We start from the raw sequence: 21,159 nt of genomic DNA on the forward strand, positions 1-21,159 counted from the left end.
GCACTATAGCCTAAGAAAACACATTCAGCCCTCATCCGCTCTTAAAGGTGGCATCCCATATGAGTGCCTCTGTGGACATCCACCTGATTACTTCAGTCTTCGCCTTTTTGGATGTTTGTGCTATGTTCTTCTTGCTCCTCATGAACGCACTAAACTGACCCCTCAATCATGTTTGGCCTGTTGCCCCCTGGAATAGATTGAGCTCATTCCCTCCTAACATGGTATCAGAGCTATGCATATATGCATCTAAGCCCTTACACACAGAGAAAATTATGCTACACAACATATACATCTAACAATGATGAGATTAACGAAATGTGTCATACTAAAACAACAACAACAAAGCCTTTAGTCCCAAACAAGAAGCTAGCATATGAGTAAATTGGAGACACAATAACCCTACAAAATGATCCCAAGAAGTACATTCATGTTCAGGTATATATTTGTTTGCACCTACGGGCAGGAAATCAATGGCAATAATTAATGTCACAATACAGGCATTGACAATTAAGGTTACTGTGATTTTGAGGACACCAAATTCCCAAAATATATGTGGGCCTGTTTGGATCATGGCCTTGCAGACAGCGTGGGTGCCAGGCACCCCAAATTGGATGCATGGGAGCGAGGGCGGCGCCAGGCAAAGCTGTGTGGGGCACAACCAAATGGCCCCATACTGCAGGTATGCAATAAGATATGTCTTTCTCCTTCAGCATTTGTAGTGCAAAACTCAATACCGTGTGTAATGGATTTCACTACCTTATTATTAAATGTTTACAATCCATTGCTACATGCTCAAGTGTTACATATTGTAGAAAGTTATATCATAGTGCATATAACTATTCGTAATGTTAATAATCCAAAAATTCTAGGGTTCTTACTGTTCTCTCGCGGTGCTATGCTTGTACACTGAGATCCCAGTTCATCTAGCTCTTTAGTGGTATCTGGGCTACAATATGATGCAAAATCCTCCAATCCTTCAGAAGGGCACCATGTAGACTCTTGTGTCTGGATGTTGTAAAAATAATACTGACTATAGAATGGATCCCAGACAACCCTCCATTCACCATAGTCATAGTAAAAGTTGTTGGCTGAACTTTGTGCATGCTCATCAATATAAGATGGCTCTGCCAAACTTAGACTAGCTTCTTGGCCAACATCATTATTATCATGGGGTACTGACAGAGTTTCTTCAGATGTTTGATCTTCTCTTGTTGACACTCTTTCTTCCTGATAAATGTCGACACAGGAATGTGTAGATTCACCATCAACACAGTCATGCCTTGACATCTCTTCAGAATCTAGCAACACACTGTCAGAAGCTTGATCTTCTTGAATTGAAGTCTTCTTTTACTGGGTTGCCCAAGTTATCAGAAAGCTCAAAAGTCCCAAGTTCAGTGAGCAGACTTTTAGCATCATAGCCAGGGGCTTTGTCAGCAGAGTAGATGGTGCTACAGCCAGACTCTTCTTGTTCTTCAACACAAGGACTGTCTTCCCTAAGCATCTTGTCAGTGTCATCATGGCAGGGTTCATTGTAACCCAGCGGAGTCCCAGATAAATTGCATGAGTGCATGTGCTCCATAACATCCAATGATTCAACAGCACTTTCTCTATCTTCAGTATTGGAACATATCCTCACAGCATCATTGATTTGAGTGTTTGCTGCTTTGAGCGGTGCTTGTCTTCCTTTTTTCTTTCCCTTGTTGCCTGTGTTCTTGTTCTGCAATGCATAAAGGAATTAAGCAATGGAACCAGTAGGGGAACAGCAACATGGCGTCGCATTATGTGAGCACTGACCACTTGTGCTGAATAAAAAAGGAAGCCCCAAAGAACCCATGAGGTTGGCCAATTCCAAATCTTCAACAAACAAATGGCCTATTGATAGACAGTTCATATACACAGTAAGAAATCGGTTGACACATAAGGGAAAAGGAAAAATAACTGCTACTGATTTTACTTTTACAATGTTATGTGTGGGCAATATGACTTATAAAATGAGACATGAAGCCATGAACAGATGTTGCAACAATGACTTAAATTGTCAACGCCAGCTTTCCCTTCCTACAGTAATCCCGTGGTGATTTGGCCTCCCATTTGATCCACAACATGTCACCAGGAACGTGGAACTGTGCCACGTTCCTTGTCCTGGGGGTGTCATCCCCATTCCAGGAATGCAGGAACAATGTCATCCCGGCCTTTTCAGACCCTTTCAAAAGTAGCATACCACGTCCCTAGATCACATTGACCATGGGAGCTTGGCGAATATGATCCACAATCTTAGCCACCACGCCAAATCTCCTATGATCTCACAATCACTAGACAGGGAGGGGTCAGCCCCTGTAATAGTACTAAAGGTATACTGTGATTTTAGTTAAAGATTTGGTCCTTCTCTATTAGATGCTGAGTGGTTGCCTGTTCATAAGAGTACATCTACTTTTCTTTCACCAGTGCCAGTGAACTTATCAACTAAGGCAGACCTGAAGTCTATCCAGGTCCCACGTCAGGCAACAGAAATCAGGGGACCCCCCCCCCCCCCCCCCCCCCCCCCCCCCGAAAAGAAGCGTCATTTAATCCAACGAAGAGACAGTGGCCTGAAAACTGGTGGTGTGGAAGCATGCTAAGATTCAGATTCTTAAGATTTTTCAAATGAAATGATTTTTTTTCTCTAATGGGTTTTTTCCACAAAAATGTAACGTACAGTGTAACATCCTCTCTATAGAAAATTGACCGAAGAAGGTACTAGAATACAAGGAAAATGCATCTACCCTTTGTCAGTGCCATTGGATGCTTCATTGCATGTTTTATCTGTATGAGAGTCCTGAAAAGTTGAAGGTTGTCAAATTGCTATGTACATTATAAACCTCATAGGAATTTGTAGGACACAGCATAGAAGGAACAAACTTGACATAGTCTGCTAAGCAGCTAAGTTTATTGACTCTTTCACAACAAAATGAATTCCTCAGAAGAGTAAAAATGATTCTGAAATCACTAAATTATTTTAAAAGTGCTCTAATAAGATAATGCTGTTGGTCTATACATGATCTAGTCCACACCTTCACAGGTTTTCCTCTCAAAGGAGATCGAAGTGTAAAGCAAACCATCATCAGTTTGATCAACAAATAACTGACATATCAGAATCAAGAAGAGAACTGCAGCGGATTAATGCTTAGTTCAGAATCATCACTGAAGCCACAATCGTTTAAGACAACTTAACTTTCCAAAGAGATCATCGGTAAATAATTAAATAAAGCAGTACAAGGAAGTGTTATGTAGCAAGCTTCCATGTCAACAATGTGCTTTCAAGAAAATGATACTCAAAGAGTGGTCACTCGAAATGTTTAGTAGGTTCTCTAACCTGACCAGGCTGAATCATTACGAGGTCCAGGATTATTTCCTGGTAGAACTAGGATAAATAGTTATGCACTTATCGGTCCTCTGTTATACATGTGCCCAGGGTATTTTATCATATCATATAAAAACACTGCTTAAAGTGCATGCGACCAGCCGACCATTAACATTTTGTGTTAACTAGACTCTTGGGAAAGCCTGAAATTATGTGTCGGGCCTTCTTCCTCAATAATACAGATACCAAGAAATTACCAGTAGCCCGACGAAATTAACCATCTACTAGTCGAAGCACAAGCGTCCCCCAACTCAGAAAGCTTAAAGAGTGAGCTACACCAAAGCGGGTCAGAGACCGTACCACGAGAGCAGCCTCCGCCGAGCGCCAGTTCTTCTGGCCATCGTGAGGTCCCGCGCCATACGAATCGTCCCTGCAGCCTGCAGGGAGAGAGTAGTTTGAGGAGACGGGACACTCCTCGAAAAAGGCAAACCCTACGCTGAGAAGCGGGTAGGGGAGACAGGAGACTTTACCAGAGGTGTACTTCGGTAAGCCGGAAGAACGGCCCTAGCTTCCGTATCGCCGGGGAATCCTCCGCCGTCGCCGGCATCGCAGGAAGCTCTCGAACCGTGAGGGCGTGGGGCCGGGGGGAGTCACGGGCGTTAAGCGTGGGTAGACCGGACAACCCACCAGCGTTCATGGGCCGGGATCGCTTCCAGGCCGGAGTGACCCCGTGGATCGGGCTTCATTCCTAGCTGATCCTGGGCCAGGCCTAAGGGAGTTTCTAGTCTAGGTGAATTTCTGACCCCCATCGAGATGGAGCAGAGCCATCACTCCCATCTCTCCGTCTCCGTTGGCCGCTCTCCACCGTCAGTTGGGCACCTTCGCCACTGCTGGTGCTGGTCGCTCGCTTGCGATTTGCAGAACCATGCGATCGAATAAGCTATGAGTAATATTTTAAGCTATCACCGGATGACCGGAATAGCACTGTGCACAAACTGAACTCCGGCGATTCGATCAGTTTCATCAAGCTGTCTCACCAACAAGCTTCCGCCGCAGGTGTATGCGACTTCCACCTGCAGTATGCCACTTGCCACGGCGTACCACTGCCGCACCGCAAATGGCCGCCGCCGCTGCCAGGGAATTCGAAGCAGGCCCACGCTGGGGTTGCCAGTTGGGCACCGCCGCTCGTTGCGGCGGATCCAACGCCGAGGCACGGATGCCGCGGCGGGTGAGTAGGAATCTTTTTCTTTCACTAGCCGACGACATCGCCTGCCTAAACAAATATCAGAGCAGTTGCGCGGATGTTCACCCTCCCTGCGTAAACAAATGAAGTCTTCTCTTCGCCATCTTCATGGATGCCCGTCTTTCGAAGCATTGACCGAATTAATTCAACCAAAGCATTCGGGCTTAGCAGAATGAACTAGTGGAGGGAGAGAGAAGGCGCAATAGGAATATTTTTCTCTGTCCTTTTTTTTTCTATTTATTTCTCCCGTTCTATATATGTCTATATTTATCTTTTTTAGTTTGTAAAGTAAAAATAGAAATTTGAACCCATAATAATGATCTATTTAAGTACTTCCCTCGTTCAAATTGCTTTTCTACATACATTACTTACTTTTATTATATACTAACAAATATGCGCGTGCAACACGTACATGTTTCTTAAAACTATTTGAAATGCAATGAAAATGTCAATTAAATTGTCGATGTACAATAAAGGTAGATGCAAGTGCTGACTCAATTTGATCGGGCCGTATAGAACAAGGTTCAAATATGAGGTAAACAATCATCAATACACAAAAGTTTGGGCGTGGTGCATGTGCATGAACGTGTCGTGCATGACATGTCAAGTCCAGGTGTTGGCTTCAGCTACATGAAAGCAAAATCACACTTGGGCCCTGTTACGTCGCATGTGGCTATTAGACCAAACGACTTAAGACTTAGACGCGTTGGATTCAGCTAATTAGATTAGATTTATGTGCTCATATAGAAAGGCCATGCATGATAACGGGTTAGGACACGGATAGGGGCTAGCTGTGAGAGAGTCGAGCGGTGTGATTAAGTCCGTTGCGCAGGCGTACGTGATCGAGAGGGTCGGTTGACACGGCGTCTAGATCGAACGGTTATTAATGAGGGAGAGTAAAACCTCGGACGACGGAAGGCTCATATGAAACGGTGTCAAGATCAAACGGTTATGAAAGAGGAATAACCCCACAAATTACTCACTCTTTTATAGTGTAATCTAGACATAGTGTTTTTTTTAGCGGATCAGCAGGGGATTCCCCTACCTATTTTTTTCCTTTCCATTCAATGAAAGAATATTATGTACAGGAATACAAAGCTAAAAAGGCTGAAAAGAAAAATACAAGGCATCTAGGCCCAAAGGAAAAGACAAAAACATTACAAGAAACTCTCTCTCCAAAGGCTGAGTGAAATTTGCGTAGCTGGTTTGGCCTTGGTGCATATTAAAAACTTCGTGTTAAATCTTGTTTTATAATTTGAAATGAAGAGAGTAGCTATGATTAAGGACACGTATTCAAAATTTATTTGTCTGGTCTCTACTTCCAATAGAAAAATGTGCTTTAGATATGTTTCAAGCATGAACTAGGCAGCGATTACAAACTCTTCTTCAGTAATCATGGCTGAAGCAGCAGCACTGGTACTGGCTGCAGTGGTAGCCTCTCGGCTACACCTGACTAATCTCAACTTCCTATCAGATAACCAGCAGGTAGTCTATTTCATCAATAGCAATGACCACTCCACACCTCCTGACCGGAGATTTAGCCCTTGTTTAGTTCCCACACCAAAGCTTTATATCCTGTCACATCGAATGTTTGAGCACATGTATGGAGTATTAAATATAGACTAAAAAATAACTAATTGCACAGTTTACAATTAATTTACGAGACGAATCTTTTAAGCCTAATTAGTCCATAATTTGACAACAAAGTGCTACAGTACACACATGTGCTAATGACGGATTAATTATGCTTAATAAATTCGTCTCGTGATTTACTGACGGATTCTCTAATTTATTTTTTATTAGTATCTGAACACCCCATATAACATCCGATATGACACCCCAAAACTTTACAGACATCTAAACTAGGCCTTAAACACTTCACACATAGCAATCAGCATACAAGCTTTAGGCTTTTCAAGATTCCAAGATTCACATCTCAGACTGCACATTTGCTTGCAAAAGCAGGCATTTGCAGCTGTACATCTACAGCCTAGGACTTTTTAAATTCCCATGTACCAACATGGCTCATGTACAACAAGTGCCCACTAGGCCACTATGGCAAGGTCTGCAGTCTGTAATGAACAACTCTTTTTTCCTTACTCACATCTAGGTGCTGTTGAAATATAACATAATCACGTTTGTTGTCAAGAAAAAGAAACGTACCTAGCACGAGACAAAACACCTTTTTGCGCATTTGGCCTTTGTGCATCGTCTCCTCCAACTGTACCTTTGTGCATCAGCATCACAGCGCCTAGCCCGTTTTTGTTCGGTACCTGAAAATAGCTCCGACCTCCATAAACAAACACCTAGGAACGCTCTTTCTCATAAAATTGTTTCGTATAGTTTCGTCCGCTTTGGTGCTAGAGCTGCACGTGGTGGACCATACTAAACGTACCCTAGCTTTCTCCGGTAAAACTGTGCACCAACTGTCTGGTACCTCTCTTTTTATTTTTGATAATGACGATTGACGAGGAAGAAAGCAACACTGTATTGCAAATTGTTCTTTTTTATTATGGACTTGACCTGTTCCTTGTCAGTTGCGTACTTACTCTGCAATTCTGTATTGTTCCTTAAAAAAAAAACTCTGCAATTCTGTATCGTAATCTGTATTTTATCAATTTTTATCTAAAATAATATGCACTTGACGTACCAGCCGCTGCGGTGCTCAAAGGCCAGTTGACTTGGTCAGCTCTGGCACGGAGAAAAGGCGCACGAAACAAGCTCTTACCCTAGATATGAGTATCATTATGCACGCATTCAACCCAAATGAAGAAATAAAACTAGCTGATTCGGTTAGCTTGCGGTATAATCTATTCATTTGTGATCCTATTTTCAACTAATTGTTATTTCAGCAGTAAGTGAAGCATATCTCGACCGACAGATTTATGCATATGTTGTGTTTATTAATTTTAAAATTTACGGGGCTAGCTATTTGAAGATGTTGATAGAGCTAGTGCCTCTGTTTACTGTGTTTCAAATTAACAAGACAGAAATAAAACGATGAAATGAAGAAGAAAGAGAAGGCTGCTTACCCACACCTAGATAGTATTATGAGAGTATATCCATTAGCGCTGATAGAGTTACTACTGCTAGTAAAAATTTCGATGTAGAAATCCAAATAGACCTGATAACTACTAGGAAGTAGAGATGCTAACAATTAGTTCATTAGTTGGTGAAGGGGTGCTCGTAGTTTTATTCTCTACACGTCCAATCAGCTATCCCAATATCTATTAGCATTTGGATTTAAACATTCCTTACTAATAATTAATTAGTTAATAGTTAGTAGTTTTTTAGCTATTAGCTAGCTAACTCATCATCAGTAATGTTCAGAAGCGGGAAGTCGTTTTCATTTCTAAAAAAAAACTATTAGCTAGCTAAGCTAACTATTAGTACTATTAGGGCAGTCCCAGCGCAGAACTATCTGTAGTTTCTATAGCCCAAGACATTACACATAGAAACCATTCTTCGTAATGCGGGTTTTTTTTTTGACGCAAAGGATTGTGGGAGAGATCTCTACAATTGATTTTAATATATTATAAAACAGGAAGTACAGGCCTTACAAACCTGAATTAACTGAATGCATCAATCAAGCCAAAAACAAAAGGAAGACCTTAAGTCATCCCTAAACCTAAGTGACTGCAAAAGACATTGATTCTTAAAATTGGCTAACCAAATGCTATGCATAGGATCCTGTCTCTGAAAAACCTTGTCATTTCGTAGTTTCCAAAGCTCCCAGGCTGCTATCAGGGAAGCTTCTGTGAAGAATTCCAGGCCGTGAGTTTGATAGGCACTTGCAAGACGTTCTGGCAATGGCAAGTTGATGTCCCACGTGAAGCCAATGGAGGCCCAGCACTGCCCCGCAAAAGGACATTGGAAGAACAGGTGATCAATTTCTTCTTCAGCTCCAGAATTGCACATGATGCACAGGGTGTCATCCTGGATGTTAAGATTCCTCCTTAGCATAGACTTGGTATTTAGCCGATCCATCAGAACCAACCATGCGAAAAACTTTATTTCGGAGTGCATCGAGACTTCCAAAGAATTTGTAATAGGGATGCGCCTCTATGCCGCTAAAAGCAAAGGTGTAGAATCTGCGGCTGGAGTAACTGGTCCCCCAAATCAAGCTCCAAGAGTCATTGGAGGCATCGTCATATTCCAGATTCTCCAGATAGCTTTGGAGCTGCATCATCTCATCATGAGCTTGTGCTGATAGGAGCAGTGTAAAGATTGCACTCAGATCCTCTTCCTTCATCATTTCCCGGACTGACATATTGGTATTTCTGGCGAAAGAGTACAGCCGTGGGTATTCTTCAGAAAGAACCGAGTCCAACCAGACAACATCCCAGAAAGTTACCGTAGAACCGTCTCCAAGGGTGCATCTTGCAATGCCCCTATAGATAGTATTGAGCCTCATCACATCCCGCCACCAGAAGGAGCCCATCTCTCGGCATGTATGTGGCACCTTGTCGACATAGTACTTATCCCAGACGAGATGGACCCATGGCACATCTTCTTTGTTATAAAACTTGTGAAGTTGCTTAAGCAGGAGCGCATCATTCTGTAACCTCAGGTTAATGACCCCTAAACCCCCTTTCTCCTTGGGCTTCATGACATTCGGCCAGGCTACAAGATTTCCCCCCTTCGCATTCACATCGCTGCCACGCCAGGGGCACTGTTTTCTAGCACGATCTATATTTTCAATGAAACATTTTGGTACTTTGATGTTGCAAAGAGTGTAGGTGATAATAGGAGTAATGGCCGAGTTGATCATTTGTAATCTCCCCGAGTAGGACAGCCATGTCGAACAATCAACTTGGTCCATGATGGGCCTCAAATCCTCTATTCTTGGCTTGGTGGTACCCATCAGTAAACCCAAGTACGTGAAAGGGAAGCTCCCAATCTGACAAGCAAGAGTTTGCTAGGAGCTGAGTTTTTTCTTGGCTTACATTGATAGGGATCAATTGCGACTTTCTGTAGTTGACTTTTAACCCTAATGAAGTTTCAAAGCTATGCAACAGTGCCTTCAGGAAAAAGAGCTGTCTGGCGTCTGCTTGGAGTAAGAGCAGGGTGTCGTCCGCGTACTGAATTATAGGGAACTCACCGTCCGCATGGGGTATCGGGGCTTTGAACAAGTTGATGTTGGATGCTCTGTTGATAAGCACTTGTAGAAGCTCTGCCGCTAAAACAAACAGCAGGGGGGATAATAGGTCCCCTTGATGGACTCCACGTTTGCATTTGAAAAATTTCCCGGGGATTCCATTTAAGAGAATGGCCGATGAGCTAGAAGATAGGATACTGCAGATTCAGGATAGCCATATGTTGGGAAAACCCATATGTTGTGGCATGAGCAAAATGGCCGAGTGTTCCACCGTGTCAAACGCCTTTTCAAAATCAAGCTTGAGGATGAAGGTCTCTCTGTGTGACTAGTGGCACTGATGTATATATTCAAAGCTCCAGGCGAGGCAATCTTGAATTGTACGGGAACGAATGAAACTGTATTGGTTCTTGTGGATGAGCTTGAGAATTACTGACTACAACCTGTCTGCTAGTATCTTGGTAAGAATCTTTAGACTGATATTCAAGAGCGAGATAGACCGAAAATCATTAACTGTCTATCGGTTCCCAATTTTAGGTACTAGAGTGATGAATGAACTATTGATGCACTCGAGGTTGAAAGGTTCTAAATGGCTAGAGAGGGGTGAATAGCCTAATAAAAATTCTTCAAAATAACTAGAGCAACTTGATTAGTAAGACAAATGGTGTAATTGTGTTTTGCTCTAGCTCTACACGAAAAAGGCAAGCCACCTACCCAATATTCTAGTCAATTATGATCACTAAGGCACTCAAGAGCTATGTCTCTACTTTACCAACTAAGAGCTAGTGAGCTAACTAATTAGATCAACTAATTACTTCTAGCTACTCAGCTAGGCTCTACTTGCCAAAGTACAACTACCACTACACAAGTATTATAGGAATGTAAATACAAAAGAAGTGGTGAATGATATAGAGACGAGCAAGCGAGAAATAAATCACAATGAATACCAAGAGGTGACACCAAGATTTTTACCAAGGTTCACTTGCTTGCCGGCAAACTACGTCCTTGTTATAGCGATACCCACTTGGAGGTTCACGCGCTTATAGGCTTCACATACCTAACCCGCAACCAGGTGCCGCACAACCAACACAAGATGGGGATCCATAAGCTACGAGCAATCCACTAGAGTTGCCTTTCGTGATCTCCCACGGGGAAAGCACAAGAATCCCTCACAATCACCACGATTGGAGCCCGCAACAATCACCGATAGCCTCCCAACGATCCTCCAATCACTGGGCCATCTAGGTGTCGGCAAAAACTAAGAGTAACAAGAATTCCACCAGCTCAAATCAACCAACTAGTGCCACAAGATGCAAAATCACTATGCAATGCACTAGAGGCTCTCCAATCTCACTCAAATGATGAAATCAAGTGTGAATGTGAGTGGAGTGTGTTTGCTTAGCTCCCAAAGGGTTTACTCAAGTGTATAAAGTGCCAAGGGAGTGGCTAAAGCCGGCCACCACCTCTATTTATAGCCACACAAGCAAATAGAGTCGTTATACCCCTTAGGGGGGTTTCTGCCGGGGCACCGGACACGGCGGTGTGCCACCGGAGAGGGGGGTGGCGGTGCCCCTCCAACGTTCATCCAATGGCTAATTTGACTAGTCGTTGGGGCACTGGACAGGGTGGCAGTGGCACCGCCCTAGGAGGGGCGGTGACCATCCTAGCCAGACTCCAAAACACAACTCTTTGGAAAAAAGCAGCGGTGGCACCGGACAGGGGTGGCGGTGCCCGCTGGCGATGCCCACCATGGTTTTCCCCTTCTCTGGATTATTGGGGCGGTGGCATCGGATGGCCCCTAGCGGTGCACCGCCCTCCTAGGGGCGGTGGGCAACACCCCGAGCTGAACAACACCTCTTTTCTCCACCTTCGCAAATGTGCTAACACCTCAAGTGTTCCACCGTGAAAGCCCAAGTTTGATTTAGGATAATTGATAAAACCTAGGGACTAATCCTTATGCTAAGTGTGTAGACAAGTAAGGATGGTCCCATGCCAAGTGTGGAGCTATAGGATGATCATGGTGGGCGTTGATGACCAAAAGATAATCAAGTGCTCAACTTGGAAAAGAAGAAAGAGAAAAACAAAAACCCTATGGAGATCAAGGCAAAGGTATTGCTTAGGGTTTTGGTTTTGGTGATCAAGACACTATAGATAGTGTGATCACACTTATGATTGATAGTTGTACTATGAAGAGAGGAATTCTTTGGCTAAGCGGTTTATCGAGTGCCCCTAGGTGACATGATTCTTGCATATGCATTAGGGACCTAGTGTGCTAACTTTTAACCCTTGAAAAAATGCTTGGAAAAATGCTAACACACGTGCATACAAGTTCTACACTTTGTGGTTAGCAATATAGAAAGCAAGGGTGAAATGGTTGTGGACTTAGAAAAAGAAAAGGAGGCATTGGTGTACGACTAGACGCTACTGTCGGGGTGGGCCTGCGCGTCCGGTACCTAACCCTAGGTCTCGGTTAGTGGCACTGCACTGACCGGACGCTGGGATCGGACTCGGATGCCGAATCCAGTTTTCTAGCTGACTATTCTAATGTTCCTTGATGATTTTTCTTCTTCTCAAAAGCAATGGCTACTATTTTATCAGATAATGACCGTGCTTGACTAACCGGTGATAACTTCAACTGTAAGTTTTAGGGCCGCTGGCAGACTATAAGTATGATGGAAGATCGAGCTCTCTATATTCAATTCAGCAAGAGGCAATAAACACTTAAGTACCCCATCCCAGAACACTAATGGCTGACAAGTCATGGAGGGTGCCAACCCCAGTGCAAGAATTGGCGGCAGGCGTGGTGGAACTACCGAGCCAGTTCGTGCTGCAGGAGCAGGATCGTCCTGAAAGCCTGCTATTGGCCACTCACATGCCGGAGCCCATTCCCGTCATAGACCTCAGCAGGCTGCCGGCTGCCGATGAGGCTTCCAAGCTCCGGTCAGCACTGCAGACCTGGGGACTCTTCCTGGTGAGTCGTTCAGTTCATTATCTTCCCATTTGCATCGTGCAGTGCTTGCTTGCTAAGCCACGGACCAACAGCATCGTCTACTTTGTGCAGGTTACCAACCATGGGATAGAAGCATCTCTGATGGACCATGTGATGGCCGCATCACGAGATTTCTTCCACCAGCCGCTCCAAGAGAAGCAGAAATTCAGTAACTTGATAGGCGGCAAGCGGTTCCAGATGGAAGGTTATGGCAATGACATGGTGACATCCCAAGATCAGATACTCGACTGGCAAGATCGGCTGCAACTCAGGGTGGAACCAGAAGATGAGAGGAACCTTGCTTATTGGCCCAAACACCCTGACTCCTTCAGGTTATCTACTCGTTTACTCGAAATTTCTTCTCCTTATGTCATTGAAGGATAGGAACACTGAAACTCCAGGGGAGAGGAGCGGGGTGTTGAATGAACGCGAAGAACCTGAAAAAAATTTTAGCAAATAATTCTCTTGAATGAACTATTGTACGGCCTTTGCTTGCAGGGATCTTCTGCACGAGTATGCATCAAAAACCAAGAATGTTAGGGACAATGTCCTACGAGCGATGGGCAAAATTTTGGAGCTTGGCGAAGATTATTTCATCAGCCAGATTGGGGAGAAAGCCCCAGCAATTGCCAGGTTCAACTATTACCCTCCGTGTCCAAGGCCCGAGCTCGTCTTTGGCATTAAGCCTCACTCTGACGGTGGCACTGTTACGATACTTCTCGTTGACAACGATGTTGGGGGCCTGCAAGTTCAAAGGGATGGCATTTGGTACACTGTTCCATCCAAACCTCACACGTTGATTATCAACTTGGGAGACTCCATGGAGGTAGGCATCTGAAAATCCAAGTCGCTTCCTCACTGGAATCTTCATAGAGTCACTTCTTCTTTTGTTAAGAGAAACAGAGAGAGTCTATAATTATGCAAATGCGAGTTCCTAAATGCAGTGCTGAATTCGATTGTGAAATTCTGACACAGATAATGAACAATGGGATCTTCAAAAGTCCGGTGCACAGGGTTGTGACGAATGCAGACAAGGAGAGACTCTCACTGGCCATGTTCTACGGCGTGGAAGGTCAGAAAGTGCTTGAGCCAGCGGCTGGTTTGCTGGGCAAGGAGCGACCAGCACAATACAGGAAAATTAAGGCCGCAGACTACATTGTTGGGCTCCGTCAAGGAATTGCGAAAGGACAGAGATTTATCAATACTTTGAAGATCTAAGTTATTATTAATATCTTTGTCTAAACATGATTCAGTGAATGGTGAATGCACAAGGATAATAAAGAGCTGCTTTGCTGATTGTGAAGTCAGATGGGAGTCCCAGTCAATGTTCAATGTCCATGCTGTAATGCATTGTCACATTGTTATACATACATGCTCACTAGAATGTGGAAAAGATGTAATCCTGCTCATGTTATTAAATTTGGGGCATCAATAAATGATAATATGAATACCTATGCATGGTGAGCTGACAAGGTTGAGATGTACCGTTGACAATTGACATTGTGGATGATGAGTGATTGTCAAGTTGAGATTATTGAGATTTTGTTGAGTTGGTTCTAGCGTGACTTGAACTAACCAACATGTCGAGTTAGTGTATGTGGTGCAATATGTCTCGGTTGTGTTGGTGGTCGATGACGAGGGAAAAAGTCAAGAGAAGGTTTGTGCCGATGTACCACGTGCAGCGAAGGGCGGACTAGGATGCTTGGACCGAGGGACCGAGGCCGAGACGGCAATGGGTGGTCCACATCAAGCACAAGGACGACAAGAGGATTTGCAGAAGGGGTGAAGATGGCATTGACCCAAGTCAAGGTGGGTTCAAGACAAGTCAAATGAGGGCCACGAATGAATTGGAGATCGTTGGCTGAGGACGAAGTGGATATGCATCGACATTGGGTGATTTGACGGTTTCAGCCTTAAAACAACGAGCAAAAGGTTTCTTTGTTTCGGTCCCAAAACATATGCCCCGGTTGCAAGATTGGAAGCAATTAGGATCTTATTAGCTTATGCTCGTGCCCACAACATCAAGCTATATCAAATGGATGTGAAGAGTGTATTTCTCAATGGCTACATCATTGAAGAAGTCTATGTTGAGCAACCTTCCGGTTTTGAAGATGACAAGAAGCCCAATCATGTGTACAAGCTGAAGAACGCATTGTATGGCTTGAAGCAAGCACCTAGAGCATGGTATGAGAGGCTGAGGAATTTCCTACTCTCTAAAGGGTTCATTATGGGTAAGGTTGACACCACTCTCTTCACCAAGAAGGTCAGAAAGGACTTATTTGTATTGCAAATCTATGTTGATGACATTATCTTTGGATCAACCAATCAAGAATATTGTGAAGAGTTTGGAAAGATGATGGCAAATGAGTTTGAGATGTCCATGATCGGATAGCTTAGTTACTTCCTTGGTCTTCAAATCAAGCAATTGAAGAATGGTACATTTATGAGTCAAGGCACATCAAAGACATGCTCAAGAAGTTTGAAATGGAAGATGCAAAGGCAATAAGCACACCTACGGGGACAAATGGAAACTTGGATAGTGATGCAAGTGGCAATATGGTAGATCAAAAGATGTATCGGTTTATGATTGGAAGCCTACTCTATGTGACCGCATCAAGGCCCGATATGATGTTTAGTATATGCATGTGTGCAAGATTTCATGCCTCACCAAGAGAAAGTCACTTGAAGGCAACCAAGAGAATATTGAGGTACTTGAAGCATACACAAAATATTGGATTGTGGTATCCCAAAGGAGCAAAGTTTGAGCTAATTGGTTATTCCGATTCGGATTATGCGGGATGCAAAGTTGAGAGAAGGAGCAGATCGGGCACATGTCAACTATTGGAAAGATCACTTGTTTCTTGGTCATCAAAGAAGCAAAATAGTGTTGCACTTTCAACCGCTGAAGCCAAATACATAGCCGCCGGTAGTTGTTGTGCATAAATTCTTTGGATGAAGGACACCTTGAATGATTTTGGATTCAAGTTCAAACAAATGCCATTGCTATATGACAATAAGAGTGCCATGAAGCTCACCAACAACCTGGTTCAACATTTAAGAACAAAGCACATAGATATGCGCCACCATTTCATTAGAGATCACCAACAAAAATGGTATATTTGCATAGAGAATGTGGGCACCGAAGATCAACTTGCCGATATCTTTACCAAACCACTTGATGAGAAGAGGTTTTGTAAGCTAAGGAATGAATTGAACATACTTGACTTCTCAAATATGCGTTGATGCACCCCCATTATATGACATGCCTCTCCTTCGAGCAAAGCAAGGTAACATTGATTGACATGTCATTCATTCTTTGCTAAGGACTTGGTTAGTGCATCTAGTCATTCCTATCATGTCTTAGGCTCATTCATAAAAATCAAATGATTTTGATGCTTGTATGGTACCACTATTGCTTCTATATTTGAAATGATCTAGTGGTAGCATATGACATGTTTGTGGGCTTGTTAATGTAGTGTTTAATCTAGAGAATGAGCTGTAAGTGTTTAACTCAACATGGTACAAGATAACCCTTATAAGGAGGTGTGAAGAAGCTTGTCCTTGTATCAAACCGAGTTAAATATCTTTGGCAAGTAATCTAGATTGAGCCAAATTTGGGAAATTGATCCTCACATAACATGGTTTCACACAACCTATCTAAAATTTGAGCTCACCTTTTGTGGTCATCGATGGCAAAGGGGGAGAGAAATTCCCAAAGATAAGAAAAAGGGGAAGAGAAACCAAAGATAGTAAGATAGGAAAAAGAAAGGGGATCAATTTAAATTTGAAGCACACAAGTAGGGGGAGCAAGCTCATAAACTTGTATGTTGCACTTGTATGTGCATTACATATGGTTGCTTGCATGGCACAAGTTTTTAAATTCCATATCCATGCTTGTGTGGTGTATGCTAGTTGTAAGTTTGAATGATGAAATGAAGAACTAGCATGCATAGGGTAGGTAGACACTTGAATTGCTTGTTTCACAAGTGGTACTGGAGCCTTCCTTATAATGTTGATCTCTATCTAGTTTGTCTTTGTGCTTTTCAAGTGGTATCTAGCAAACCATGGTGCTAAGGATGGTGTTCAAATGGCAACTCCGATTGGTATAACGCTTCAAGGGTCCATTCTTTACACCTTAGCATCATTTGGTAGACATTACTTCCCCACACTACCAATCTATGCATATGTGCAAGCTTTCAAATCCAAACTCTTAGCACATATGTAGGCGGAGCTAATGCTACCAACTTGGGTTTATGAAACTTGTCCATATCCTTTTACACATGGTAAAATGCTTGGGCAAGCAACAACATGAATCCAAAAGACTTTATTGAATATCTTTGTGAAAAGGTTGTCATTAATTACCAAAAAGGGGAGATTGAAAGCCCTAGTTTGGTTTTGGATAATTGATAAAACCTAGGGACTAATCCTTGTGCTAAGTGTGTAGACAAGTAAGGATGGTCCCGTGCCAAGTGTGGAGCTAGAGGATGATCATGGTGGGTGTTGATGACGAAAAGATGATCAACTGCTCAACTTGGAAAAGAAGAAAGAGAAAAATAAAAAACCTATGGAGATCAAGGCAAAGGTATTGCTTAGGGTTTTGGTTTTGGTGATTAAGATACTATAGAGAGTGTGATCACACTTATGATCGATAGCTATACTATGAAGAAAGGAATTCTTTGGCTAAGCGGTTTATCGAGTGCCCCTAGGTGACAAAATTCTTGCATATGCATTAGGGACCTAGTGTGCTAACTTTTAACCCTAAAAATGCTTTGAAAAATGCTAACACACATGCACACAAGTTCTACACTTTGTGGTTAGCAATATAGAAGCAAGGGTGAAGTGGTCGTGGACATAGAAAAAGAAAAGGAGGCATTGGTGAAGGACCGAACGCTGCTGTCAGGGTGGACCTGCGCGTTCAGTACCTAACCCTAGGTCTTGGTCAGTGGCGCTGCACTGACCGAACGCTAGGACCGAACTCGGATGCCGAGTCTGGTTAGTTGTGGTAGTAAGGGCCAGGCTCAGTGTCGCGAGGTCAAAACCGCGGCAAGCATGTTGTTCGAGTTGATGTCAGAGTACGGGGTCTCTGGTGGCACAAGTTTACTCAAGAACACAAGAATCACACATAGAAGGACACAATGATTTATCCTTATACTCAAGAGCACCCAAAATCTAGGGGGTTAAACAGAGTGTAAAGGAAGAAGAGTTTGGTAGGGGGTTAGCTTGGTGCTAATCCTAAGGTTGCCTTGCCACCGGTGGAGTCTCCCCCTCATCGGAGAGGAAGGAGACAGTGGGATGCGGTGGAGGAGAGGCTCTCGGTGCCCCTCTTCGGGTTGCCTTGCTCTTAGTGCAGAGTGGAGGCAGATGAAATAGAATGGAGTGTCTGGTGATCAAACTCGCATCCTCCCACCTCTAGATCTGACCTTATCCCTTATATAATGAGATAGGCTGGGTACAAGGTGGTTTGAGGTTTCTAGTCTATGGTCCACGTGTGCTAGAGTCCAGGAGGGGCTTGTAGTGGTGCACCATGGACCGTCAAGGTGTCTTAGAGCCGAAGAAGCCTGGGCGTTGTTCGACTGCTTTGTTCTGACACTCTACGTGTCAGCCAGTGTTAGCTTGGACCAGCCTCCCCTGGGTGAGACCTTCTGGAGTCTTCTTGGTAGCGAAGGAGGTCGACTCCAAAGGCCGAGGGAAGCTTTGTCTTCTTGTGTCATTCCTCGGACATGACCCTATTAGAGGAGCAGTTGGTAGGGGCACGCCTTGGGAGCGACACCAGGGAGCCCCCGGGCATCAGTAGCCTAGGGCTTGTCTTCTTGTGCCTAGGCCTTAGCTGGCACCGTTAGCCGGGCAGGAGCCAAGGGTTGGGTTTGGAGATGCCATCAATTGGGAGCCTAAGGCTCGGGAAAGCCCCTAAGCCCCAAGTAGAAGCTACGATCGAGTCAGGCTCGGCTAGGTCTCTTTGCCAGAGGGTGCACGTGAGCATGCCCGATGGGCATAGCACTGAGCCCCTGGGCGATCCTAAAAGGGTTGGTCAGGGGGTCTTCTTCGTTCAAGAACCATTGGACCTGCAGCATAACATACATGTATGTTAGGATATCGTCAGGAGCCCTCGAGCCCTTTGTGGCCTCACCAAGTGTTATGGCGATGAAGGGCTGAATTCGATCTTTTGGTCATCGAACCCTCCTTGGCAGGGATGACTTCTACTGTTGAGAGTGCTATGCCTTGCTTTGGGCCTCCTTCTCTAGTGTGATGGATGGTGCTCAGCTATCGAGGCCGAGCGGAGATGGTGTTGATCCCTTCGTGAGTCTATGTCACATGGGTCTTTGACTGGAGCGAGGGCTCGGTGAGCTCGTTTGGGAGTCATCGACCATAGGCCCAGGGGTGCCCTCCTTTCTAATATGAGCCTACCATGGGCCGGGTGAACAAGAGCGCTAGGTTCTGGCTCAGGGCCACCTGATCATCCAAAGCTCCACGCCCTTCTATGAGCTACGATAATAGGTCCTGATCCTCTCGAGCCAGCCTTCTAGGGCTGACCCTTTATAGCCATAGATCGGGGAAGTGGGAGCACGCCGAGGCTCGTACGGAGGCCCTTATTGGGCCCACTACTCAATGGCTCCTGACCCAACTCTAGGGAGTTGGTTGGTTTTTGGGAGATGCGCCACCCAAGCGCCCGTTGATCGGGAGGACGGGCTGCTCCATCTAGGGAGCCGACGTAGCCCCCAAGGCCATTGTGGGGCCTCCTTGCCAGTGAAGGGGGCGGCTTCTAGGGGCGTCCCTTCCGGTGATGCCTTGCGCAGGTGGTGATGGCGTCTGGGGCGTCGTGCCTAGTGGAGGAGTTATGACGCGTGTGCCCCCGCACAGTCCTATCTCATCTAGGAGATGGGACATCTGGGCCACGTGGAGCAGATCTAGTAGAGGAGGAGCCGCGGCACTTGGTGCGCGTGGATCTAAGCCATCGAGGATAGCTGGTGGGCCTAGGGGGAGGTAGATCCCCCCTTGTCGATAGAATATCATCGGCAGTCCTCCGAGGGGTATCCCACAAAGGTAGATTGATCAGCAGAGGAGCGTGTGATTAACAACAAGAAGGCAACAGAGACACACAAGTTATACAGGTTCAGGCCGTCAGTATGATGTAATACCCTACTCCTATGGTCTGTTGGTTTGTATTAGCTATTGTATGATATGTCGTGATTTTAGAGGGGGTCTCTGCCTGCCTTATATAGTCCGGGGGGTAGGGTTACAAGTCGGTTAGATCTGAGAGATAACCAGAAAGTAATAACAGATTACAAAAATCATGGGATCATACGTATACTAACAAATCTCATAGTATCCTCAGGATATCTTCCCCATGTCTTGCGAGAGGCGCTGAGCAGAGTCGTGCCCCGCAAGGCTTCATCTTGTGGGCTAGGCCACCCCTAGGGGCATAGCCCATGTGGTCTGCCATGGGTATCTAGGGTTATACCCCCCACAACTAGTCCCCAAGCGCCTTGTACCCATTGTGCAATGTTGTCTTGAGCTTGTCTGAGCAAGTGCGAATCAAAGCTGAGTAGTCAAACTCATGGTCCGATCACCGTGATGAGTCACCGAGCAGTTGTGAGCAGTTGCCGAGCAGCGTGTTCTATCACCGAGTGGCATGAACCGTAGCCGAGCAGCATTTTCCAAGTTCGGCTTGCCATAAGGGTGTAAGGAGCTCAAGTCCATAATCAAAAATTTCTTCACAGTGGACCAAGTGTGCCCACTTAGAGTCCGACCACGAGAAAAGGAGATAATCTTCTTTAGCTTCAAGAGGCATGGAGTCTTCTAGAAAAAAGCAAGCACATTCACCGCGAGGTGAAGTGTGCCCACTTAGTCCCTGAGCCTGATAGTAGATGACATAGTCATGTGGTGCCAGGGTCTACAATAGAAAAAATAATAGAGAACCAGCTGAGCAGGTAGCCAGTCCCCGGGCGTAGCCCCAAAAACGAGATAAAGCACATTCACCGCAAGGTGAAGTGTGCCCACTTAGTCCCCGAGCCTGATAGTAGATGACGTAGTCATGTGGTGCTAGGGTCAGAAATAGAGTAATAATGAAAGACCAGCCGAGCAGGCAGCCAGTCCCTAAGTTGCAAGCGGAGATATCGGAGTAATCAAACCATGGAGAAAAAACCAGAGTAATGGTTGTACAGTAACTGCCATTGAACCGCAACGAATGGCGGAGAAGCCGGTGATAAATGAGTGACATGGGGTTGGATTGCGTGGAAGCCAGGTAACGGCCCATATGCCGTGTCGGAGAATTTGAAGCGGCGCAGATCGCGGGAATGGTTTCCCAAATACCCTTGAATGCGAAAAGGTGGGGAAAGTGCTTTATAACTATGCCGCCGCACACCTCGTTCCCACCTTTTCCACTTCATCTCCCTCCTCATCTCACGCATCCCTGAATTCGCCACCACATTTGCCTCCGCCACCAAACCCTAATCAGATCTAGGAGATGGCACCGAAGAAGGGAGCTATGAAAC

General features: G+C 44.8%; 1 protein-coding gene and 1 pseudogene across 1 annotated transcript; one reads left to right on the forward strand and one right to left on the reverse strand.

Moving 5' to 3' along the window:
* Positions 1-553: 553 nt before the first annotated feature.
* LOC136536975 (uncharacterized) lies at positions 554-4,606 on the reverse strand (annotated as a pseudogene).
* Positions 4,607-12,399: 7,793 nt separating this feature from the next.
* LOC136539534 (protein SRG1-like) lies at positions 12,400-14,136 on the forward strand. The gene is made up of 4 exons (XM_066531498.1): positions 12,400-12,649; positions 12,740-12,999; positions 13,166-13,493; positions 13,643-14,136. Exons 1-4 carry the CDS (start codon positions 12,425-12,427, stop codon positions 13,883-13,885), a joined length of 1,056 nt encoding a protein of 351 aa, XP_066387595.1. The 5' UTR covers positions 12,400-12,424; the 3' UTR covers positions 13,886-14,136.
* Positions 14,137-21,159: the final 7,023 nt, after the last annotated feature.

The sequence above is a fragment of the Miscanthus floridulus genome, chromosome 2, assembly GCF_019320115.1.
Source record: "Miscanthus floridulus cultivar M001 chromosome 2, ASM1932011v1, whole genome shotgun sequence".
In the NCBI taxonomy this organism is placed as follows: Eukaryota; Viridiplantae; Streptophyta; class Magnoliopsida; order Poales; family Poaceae; genus Miscanthus; species Miscanthus floridulus.